The 9,439-nt window shown below is 49.2% G+C and overlaps 1 protein-coding gene across 1 annotated transcript; it reads right to left on the bottom strand.

Moving 5' to 3' along the window:
* Positions 1-255: 255 nt before the first annotated feature.
* LOC144733118 (E3 ubiquitin/ISG15 ligase TRIM25-like) lies at positions 256-8,194 on the bottom strand. The gene is made up of 6 exons (XM_078614881.1): positions 7,560-8,194; positions 7,001-7,096; positions 5,730-5,963; positions 5,587-5,609; positions 4,637-4,752; positions 256-1,441 (listed from the first exon to the last, which is right to left on the bottom strand). The coding sequence occupies exons 1-6, from the start codon at positions 8,115-8,117 to the stop codon at positions 897-899; spliced, it is 1,572 nt and encodes a 523-aa protein (XP_078471007.1). The 5' UTR covers positions 8,118-8,194; the 3' UTR covers positions 256-896.
* Between the last annotated feature and the right edge of the window lie 1,245 nt (positions 8,195-9,439).

Here is a 9,439-nt window from a genome sequence, read left to right as displayed (position 1 = left end):
GTGGTGACATCACCGCGTTGGGGGGTGTGCGTGGTGACGTCACCACGTCCATGTCGCAGCAGCAGCAGACAACACGAACAGATCGGACATTGTTGGCGCCTTGTGTTTGGCGCCGTCTCTTTATTTGTTTATTAATTTGTAGATTTAATTTGCTTCGCAGTGGCTGTGTAGAGGATTTGGTGCTCGTGTTTAATTAATGAACGGCGCTGCGGGCTGCAGTGAGCACGAATGACGCTGTACACAACTACATTGTTGTTGTTGTTTGTATTCTGTATTTTTATTGTAGAATCGATGATACAAGCGTTACATTGCCACTGTCGTACGCGGACATTTATACTTTTTAAAATCAATAATATTATTGTTTTGACGTAAAACTTTTCTTGTCTGATGACGGCCGCGTGTGTTGCAATTAAAACGTAATTAATTTTTGGTTTCACATTTTACATTGTTATTTAATGTTTATTATTACATTTTTCTTATTTTTTCTTTTTTCTATCTACGTGACTTTACCGAAAGAACGTAAAGAATATAATATTATTGTTTTTGTATCTCTCCCACAACCCATGACACCACCAGTGTATAAACACATCCCAGTTCACCATTGCTAATCACTGCACCCTACACCACAGTCACACTCCTCTGGCAGGGTGAATACATCCACGTTGGCTTCACACACACACACAGAGCGGTACCTATTTTATCACCCCCCCCCCCATGAATGTTGTGAGGATTGTTGACGCTCAGCTCCCCGGTTGTGATGGAGAGCCACGCAGCGCCTAGCCACCGACAGCCACCAGCCAGTCACGGGCGTGGCGCTGCGCGTGGCGGTGACGAGGGTGGCGAGCGCCGCGCGTCGTGGTGGCGTCTGCCCTCTGCGCTGTTCACGTTCACCTCTCTCAGGACGCGCCACTCAGATCCACGATCCTCACTGAGTCACCATCCCACCCCACACCCAGCCCAGGGTGTAGGGGCTGAGTGAAAGTTTTATTAAACGAGTGTAACAGTGCCATGGAGTCGGCGCTGTAAAACGACAGCAGCCCCGCGTCCCAGTCCAGGTGGACCCCGACTCTCCGCGGAGGCTGCGGCACCGACAGTGACGTCTCTACCCCGCCATGCCACACTGAGAAGATGTCGAAATCTTTCCGTAGACACCAGGAGACGTCGCTCCCTCCCAGGCGGCACTCATCACCACCCCCTCTCCGTGGGATCGTCCCGTACGCGACTCCAACCCGACACCACCTCGCGCTCCCCACGTCCACCTCCCAGTAGTGCTGACCCGACGAGAAGCTCTCAGAGCACAGCGCTTGTGACCAGCACTCAAAGCGGTGTGGGTGATGGGGGCGACCCTGGGGGACATCGCTCAGCGTCGCCGTCCTGAGATCCGAGGAAATCTGGAGGCGGTCGAAGGCTGAGTTTGTGTCCAGAGTCGGTGAGCGTCCATCTGTGGTGAGTAATAGCAGCACACCTCTGAGTAATAGTGTACACATACTAATATTAGTTAGTATTAGTGTACACATACTAATATTAGTTAGTGTTAGTGTACACACACTAATATTAGTTAGTATTAGTTTACACACACTAATATTAGTTAGTATTAGTGTTCGCATACTAATATTAGTTAATATTAGTGTAAACATACTAATATTAGTTAGTATTAGTGTACACATACTAATATTAGTTAGTGTTGGTGTACACATACTAATCTTCTTGGTTCTTTCGGTAAAGTCACGTAGAAGGGAAGTAATAAAATAATAAAAATAAAACATAATAAAACAATTCTCACGACGTATTCGGCCACAACGCAAGCAGCCGTCCTCAGGCGAAGAATGAGAACATTATCAAGCTAGGAGCTTATGTAGGTGTAGCGAGGAGGAGCGCCTTAACAAAAGAATGTGCATATGAAGAGGAATTTAGCATACCAATGGGCAATGAGTAGGAGGTGGGCGGAGGGGTTTCAAAGTCCCATTATGCCCATGCATTATGCAGGATAAACAGCACCACGGGGGGGCGCAAGGAACAACGTTAATAAAGGAAAGGAATGTTAATGATATGGCCACATGGCCGGCCTGCTCTAGACCAATTTCTCGACCACATCAATTCCATACACCCAGCCATCAGATTCACCATGGAAGTCGAAAATGATGGCAAGCTACCCTTTTTGGATGTCCTAATCAAAAGGAGACCTGATGGTTCAATGAGCCACTCTGTCTACAGGAAAGCCACCCACACGGATGCTTATCTAAAACCGGATTCCCACCACCATCCATCCCAGAAGAATTCTCTCATCAAGACTCTATATCATAGAGCCCAATGCATCTCCGACCATGAACACATTTCCAGTGAACTCAAACACGTACGCCAAGCTCTTAAGGCTAATGGTTACTCCGACTACACAATCCGCAAAGCCATCACTCCAACCATCAAGAAAGATCCTGTTGAGGAGCCTTTCAAGACCATCACCTTACCCTACATTGCTGGGGTCACAAAAAAGATCTCCAAAATCCTGATTAAACACAAGATCCAGGTCCGATTCAACACAGTACATAAAATCCGTGATCTGGTACCGTCTGTAAAAGATGTGATTCCAGACATACAGTACCCTGGCGTCTACAAACTAAGTTGCCTCTGTGGTAGCAGCTACATTGGGGAAACCAAACGACACGTCTCAGACCGCATTCGTGAACATAAAGCTGATCTAAAACACGGTAGGACAAACACCTCAGCCGTGGCAGACCACTGTTACAACTCAGTGGGCTCACATGACATTGACTTCTCCAAGACGGAGGTTCTCTGCAAGCCATCTGGCTATCATGAGAGATTCGTTCATGAGGCGATCCACATATACAAACACAGAGACAATTTTACCCGAGAAGATGGATTCAGGCTTAGCAATCATTGGAAGGACGTAATAAACCATTTCGATACACATTAGGGTGAGTTGAATAATACATAGTGTTATATTAAAATGTATAAAGTATAGGGTGGTTTACAGCAATACAGTATATAATTTAATGTTGGGTTTATCTATGGCAGTATATAGTACTGTATATGCTAAGAGAATAAAGTTTAGATGGAAGTATATTATATACTTCTTACGACGTAGAATTGTAAGTTATTATTTGTTGTTAGCAACTCAGCTTATTGTAGAGTATAGTAAGTATCAGTTTATATTTTAGTTTTTTTATGTAGTTTTTACTTTGGTTTTCTACGTGGTTGTTGGGTAAATGCAGCTACATATCATTAACATTCCTTTCCTTTATTAACGTTGTTCCTTGCGCCCCCCCGTGGTGCTGTTTATCCTGCATAATGCATGGGCATAATGGGACTTTGAAACCCCTCCGCCCACCTCCTACTCATTGCCCATTGGTATGCTAAATTCCTCTTCATATGCACATTCTTTTGTTAAGGCGCTCCTCCTCGCTACACCTACATAAGCTCCTAGCTTGATAATGTTCTCATTCTTCGCCTGAGGACGGCTGCTTGCGTTGTGGCCGAAACGTCGTGAGAATTGTTTTATTATGTTTTATTTTTATTATTTTATTACTTCCCTTCTACGTGACTTTACCGAAAGAACCAAGAAGATGAATCCCTGCAGTCACGAAAGCTTTAAATCGAAATTTGTACACATACTAATATTAGTTAGTATTAGTGTACACATACTAATATTAGTTAGTGTTAGTGTACACATACTACTATTAGTTAGTGTTATTGTACACATACTAATATTGTTAGTTTAAATGTACACATACTGCTAATCAATTTTGAATAATAATTAGTGAATTTTAATAAATAATAACAATAGTGCTACACTAATATGAGCATGTGTGTGTGTGCAGTGTTAGTGAACAGTGGTGATGATGCCAGCACCACGATGTTGACGCCACTCTCACACCCACACACACACATTGTGTGTCACAGCCTCGCACACTCTCACATCCACACACACACATTGTGTGTCACAGCCTCGCACACTCTCACACCCACACACAGACATTGTGTGTCACTCCTCTGCTGGATGAGCGCCTCCCCACGCCGTGCGCATCCTGGGGGGGGGGGTTATTTGACCATACTTCACCGCTCTTGTCGGTGCTCGTTGGCTATGGTGGGGATCGTGAACGTGGAAGCGTAGAGGTGCAGTACAACAATGGTTCACGCTGCGCTACCCTCAGCTGGTGTGATGTGTAAACATTTGACACGAGGGAGACAACCACTCCCTCGTGTGCCGTGCCGGCCTTCATAGGTGCTGCTGCTCGCTAACAGCACTTGCCCCAGTACCCAGCAGTAGGGTTCAGTAGAATATTGAAACTGTTAAACTCATTTTATTTCACCAGGTCGCTCTTTTTCAGAGTCTGAGTCTCTCTCCCCGTGGTGGCGTGGATTTCTCCCTGGTTCCTCGCGTTTTTCCCTCCACGTTTAGAATCAATTTGCATTCTGATTATTTGGCTGCTGCTGTAAATATCCACGTGATGAGTCACTTCGTAGAGCTGTCATTTGTGATAGTCATGTTGCTTCCGAAAAAGAGTGACATGGTTCAGTGGGTTCCTTACCTGGTAAAATAAAATGTTTATGAAGGTGGGGAGCACAGAAGTGCAGTGCAACAGAGCGGGACACGCGGGTGCAAGACTAAGGAACTCACAGACGAGAGGCAGGAGTCTGCGCATGGCCCTTTCAATGGAGCGGATCGTGGTGGCGTCCAGTGAAGTGGGAGGTGGAGGTGCAGATTCCTCTGGGATCTCTCTCCTGGGACAACCACTAACAGAATCACACACAGCCTCGTTTAACCACAGCATTGTAACACTCAGCATCCATAGCACACGCAGCACGTGTCTCATACACAGCCAGTGTCTCACACGCAGCCCGTGTCTCACGCACAGCCAGTGTCTCACACACAGCCAGTGTCTCACACACAGTCAGTGTCTCACTCACAGGCCGTGTCTCACACACAGCCAGTGTCTCACACACAGTCAGTGTCTCACACACAGTCAGTGTCTCACACACAGCCCGTGTCTCACACACAGCCAGTGCCTCACACACAGCCCGTGTCTCACACACAGTCAGTGTCTCACACACAGCCAGTGTCTCACACACAGTCAGTGTCTCACACACAGCCCGTGTCTCACACACAGCCAGTGCCTCACACACAGCCCGTGTCTCACACACAGTCAGTGTCTCACACACAGCCAGTGTCTCACACACAGTCAGTGTCTCACACACAGCCCGTGTCTCACACACAGCCAGTGTCTCACACACAGCCCATGTCTCACACACAGCCCATGTCTCACACACAGCCAGTGTCTCACACACAGCCAGTGTCTCACACGCAGCCCGTGTCTCACACACAGCCCGTGTCTCACACACAGTGTCTCACACACAGCCAGTGTCTCACACACAGCCAGTGTCTCACTCACAGTCAGTGTCTCACACACAGCAAGTGTCTCACACACAGCCAGTGTCTCACACACAGCCCGTGTCTCACACACAGCCAGTGTCTCACACACAGTCAGTGTCTAACACACAGAGCTCGTGTGCCTAACACACACATCCTGTGTTGTGAGTGTTTAACCGTGAGACGTTATGGATCTGTACCTGCGCGTCACCTCCAGGTGCCCCTGTGGAAGATAGAGATAGATCATGAGTGACGTCTCTAACCTTGCACCACGAGTCTCATTTGCACTGCCGCTCTGTTGTTCTGGACACCCAAACGGCTTCTCCACAGAGGCGCTCCCCACCTGCAGGAAGGCGAGCGAGTCCCTCTCGTGCTGCAGAGCGCGCAGGCGAGCGGCCGCCGCCTGGAGCTCGCCGATCTCCCGCTTGTGACGAGCGATGTCCTCGTCTATCCGGGACAGCAGCTCGCGCTCCTTCACGGCCACGCGTTGGAGAGCCTCCCTCTCGTCCTCGTCCAGAGCCTTCTTTAGGCGGGCGAACTTGCCCGTGATGCGACCCCTGATTCCGGCCACCGATTCCTGCGGAGACGCGGGCACCACGGTTGCTCCTTGAGCCATGAGTCACTCCGTGTGTGCGTGTGGGCGCCGTGGTGGCTAGGAGATGTTGACTCCCTCGCCTGGTATACTGCAGGTCGGGGTTCGATCCTGACGTCTGTATATTTGGAGTTTGTTCTCTCTGTAGTCGTATGGATTTGTCTCTGGGTCTCCCTGTTTATGCCTCCACAATTAGGGTCAACGTCGCGCGTTTAGAGTATTTGGCTGCTATCAAATTCCACGTTACAATTAGCCACTTTATTGAGCTATAATTTGTAATAGCCAGGTCGCTTCTGAAAAAATGACTACATAGCTCAGTGGAGCCATTCCTGGTAAAATAAAAATTAGTTTAGTCTATGGGTCTCTATGGGTCTCTAAGCCTCTCTCGGGGTCTCTATATATCTCTGTATAAATGTGTGTCTCTATGGTGTCTAGGTATCTCTATGGGTCTAGTATCTATATGGGTGTCTTTTGATCAAAATGGTTATCTATACATTTCCACGTGATAATGATATCAGCAATTTGGTTGATCTGTAATTCGTGATTTCCAGGTCGCTTCTGAAAAAGAGCTACATAGCTCAGTGGGCCTTTCCTGATAAAATAAAAAATAGTTGTAGTCTAAATAGACTCCTGTGACGTGATTAGGGACGGCGTAAGGTGCAGCTGTGGGGTGTTCGTGCCTCTGCTTCCTTGCCGGTGCGTGACCTCCCGTGCAGTGCAACAGCTGCACCACAGCTCCACCACAGCTCTACCTCGACAATCCGTGGCACTCTCTACATTTGTTTTTTCCACAGGAGTGGAAGACGCAATGCCGAGTAACCCAACCTCACTCGCTAAATCGGTTATCGAATGCGGTAAATGTGCACCCCCCTGTAGTTAATGTTGAGTTCGAAAGTGAAAAATATAGTTAGGAGGCAAAGTTATGGAGCTGCACGAACTTCACTTGAATTAATTTTGACCTCCACGACTTCCACGCTGGGTGGAGGTCGCCGGGGTCAAAGAGCCAGACCCGGACACGGTACCTCTGCCTCCTTGCGAGCGGCCTCCATCCGCTTCACGCACTCCTCCGCCTTCTTCCTCTTTTCCTCCACCGCTCGCGTCTCGTCCTCTATACGCGTCTGTAGTGAGAGTCAAGACGTCACCTGGTGGAGACTCCAACCCCCTGAGCCACCCCTCACACTGCCCTTCCCTCCACACCGACCCCCCCAGAGCGAAGGCCCTCATCTCCACGCTGCCTTTATATGGCGAATGGGGAGTGGGCAAGCTGATGCCTCATTGTAGCAGCAGCCGGTGGGAGCTGCGCTGGCTTGGTGTCCATACCGACTCGGACACATGGGCCCATGTGACCACAGCTGTCTAGTTTATAAGATAATGTGGTTTATATTGTTTAATGAAAGCCTAGGATTCAATACATCCTGTGGCTCTTTCCTGAAATGCAAACCCGAAGTTTAGCTACATAGGCAGAGAGACAGATTCAAAAGGGAGAGCATGAACACACGAAAAAAAATTCATCAGATGTTGTGTAGCCGAGTGACAGAATTGGTCAGATCGTGTTACGGTGTCTCACTCTGAGGGCCTCACCTTCCGTGTCTCGTGCTCCTTCTTCAGCGTCAGGACCTTGTGTCCTTTGTGTTTTCCTGCGATGGTGCAAGTTGAGCAGACCAGGCTGCTGTCTGCTGTGCAGTAGAATTTCAGCTCCTCACTGTGTTCAGGGCATCTTCGCTCATCCAAGCTCGCAGTGGGATCCACCACGGCGTGGTCTCTCAACCTGGGATTCTCCACGTGAGGCCTGTAGTGGGAAAAACAGTAGGACATCTCGCATCTCAGGCAGGTCTTCACTGCAGGAGTGTGGCCGTCACTGCAGTTGTCACACACAACGGCCGCGGCCATCCCGTCTCCAACTCTGAGCTGCTCCGCCAGGTTGGCGAGGGCCACGTTCCTCCTCAGCTGGGGTCGCACAGGGAAGGTCGCTCGGCACTGCGGGCAGCTGAAGCTGCTCGCCGTCTCCCAGGCGGCCTCCAGGCACCGCAGGCAGAACGAGTGTCCGCAGCTCAGCGTGGAGGGGCAGACGAACGTGCCCAGGCAGATGGAGCAGCGCAGCTCACTATCCACACTCTCACTGGGAGTCGCGCTCGCCATGGCCCATGGCTTCGCTGAGATCGCTCGCTGTGTGGCTCAGAGAGACGCTGGACCAGGACCTCTCTCTTATAGCGACGGTGAAGGGAGTAAAATGCTGAAAATATTTTCATTGTCGTCACTGACATCATGAGACACCGCCTGGAATGTGAACCCGCGCCCCGAGGTGCGCAAACAGCCTCAAGGTGAACACTGCTACTGTACAAACGTTGACATTTTAAGAAATGAGTGCTGTTGTTAATATAAATCGGTGAGGCTCAGCTGCGGTGGCTCATTAGTGAGATGAATGTCGAGAGATAAACTCATCCTTCTACAGCAAATTGGTGGCAAGATGTTATCTCCCTCGCCCGGTGTACAGGAGGAGGTGGGGTTTGATCCCGACCCTGACGCCTGCTTTATATTTAAAGTTTGCGTCTCTCTCTTCGTGGTCGCGGGAATTTTTCTCCGGGCCCTCCGGTTTTTCTTTCCACATTTACAATCAACATCATGCGTTTAGAGTAGTTGGCCAACTACATTTAACGGCGATAAGCCATAATTTGTGGCCAGGTCGCTTCAGAAAATAGCAACATTGCTCAGTGAGCATTACCTAGTAAAATAAAATAAATAGTTGTAGATATCTCATGATGTCCTGTAATTCCACCTCCGTGTAATTACCCCAACGTGACGAGTTGCTTGAATGTCATTGTAGAATCTGAGATGGAATTTGTCTGTTGACTCCCGTGAAAGATCCTGGAATCATGAGCCATTTGCTAGCAGTGTGAATCTATCACCAACTCTACCTGCCTCCATCACCCACTGCTGGCGATGTCACCGTCTCAGAGCACCCTCACCTTGTTCGAGACTGCAGATCCCCGTGCCGACCTTTTACAGCCGCACCCACCGCTTACTTCACCTGCGTTGTTGTTTCACATTTACACGCACGGCTACTCAACACGCATGCACACGCAGCAACACAAATGCCCATTGCCGTTCACCATGACTGTAAAAAGAGAATACGAATAAAACTAAACTATTTTTATTTGACCACTGAGCTATTAGCTTATTTTTCCAAAGCGGCCTGCCCATCACAAATGATAGCTCAACAAAGCGGCTCATCATGTTGGAAATGCATAGCAGCAAAATACTCTAAACACTGAACTCTAAACGCTTGCTTGAACCCGGGACGCTCTCTTGGGCTCTGCGGGGGGCCAACGGAGCCGGGGGGGGCGACGGAGCCAGGGGGGGGGGAGGCCGTGATGAAAAAAAATGGCCGTCTGAGGCGCGCGCTCCCAGCGGCTGGCTGGGCCGTTTGTGGTGGGCGAGAGGCGCGAGCAGAGGTGGCCGAC

Source organism: Lampetra planeri, chromosome 45 (genome assembly GCF_965212315.1).
Source record: "Lampetra planeri chromosome 45, kcLamPlan1.2.h2, whole genome shotgun sequence".
NCBI classification, from domain to species: Eukaryota; Metazoa; Chordata; class Hyperoartia; order Petromyzontiformes; family Petromyzontidae; genus Lampetra; species Lampetra planeri.
The sequence above is the reverse complement of the archived record's forward strand: the minus strand, read 5'-3'. Positions and strand labels throughout refer to the sequence as shown.

What these genes read in the sequence shown, in the direction of transcription:
- LOC144733118 (XM_078614881.1), bottom strand. Translation starts at nt 8,117, where the DNA reads ATGGCGAGCGCGACTCCCAGTGAGAGTGTGGATAGTGAGCTGCGCTGC. An exon ending in AGGAGCACGAGACACGGAAG is followed by an intron (nt 7,097 to 7,559) that starts GTGAGGCCCTCA and finishes CTCTCACTACAG; the next exon opens with ACGCGTATAGAGGACGAGAC. An exon ending in CAGACTCCTGCCTCTCGTCT is followed by an intron (nt 1,442 to 4,636) that starts GTGAGTTCCTTA and finishes TACTCACCACAG; the next exon opens with ATGGACGCTCACCGACTCTG.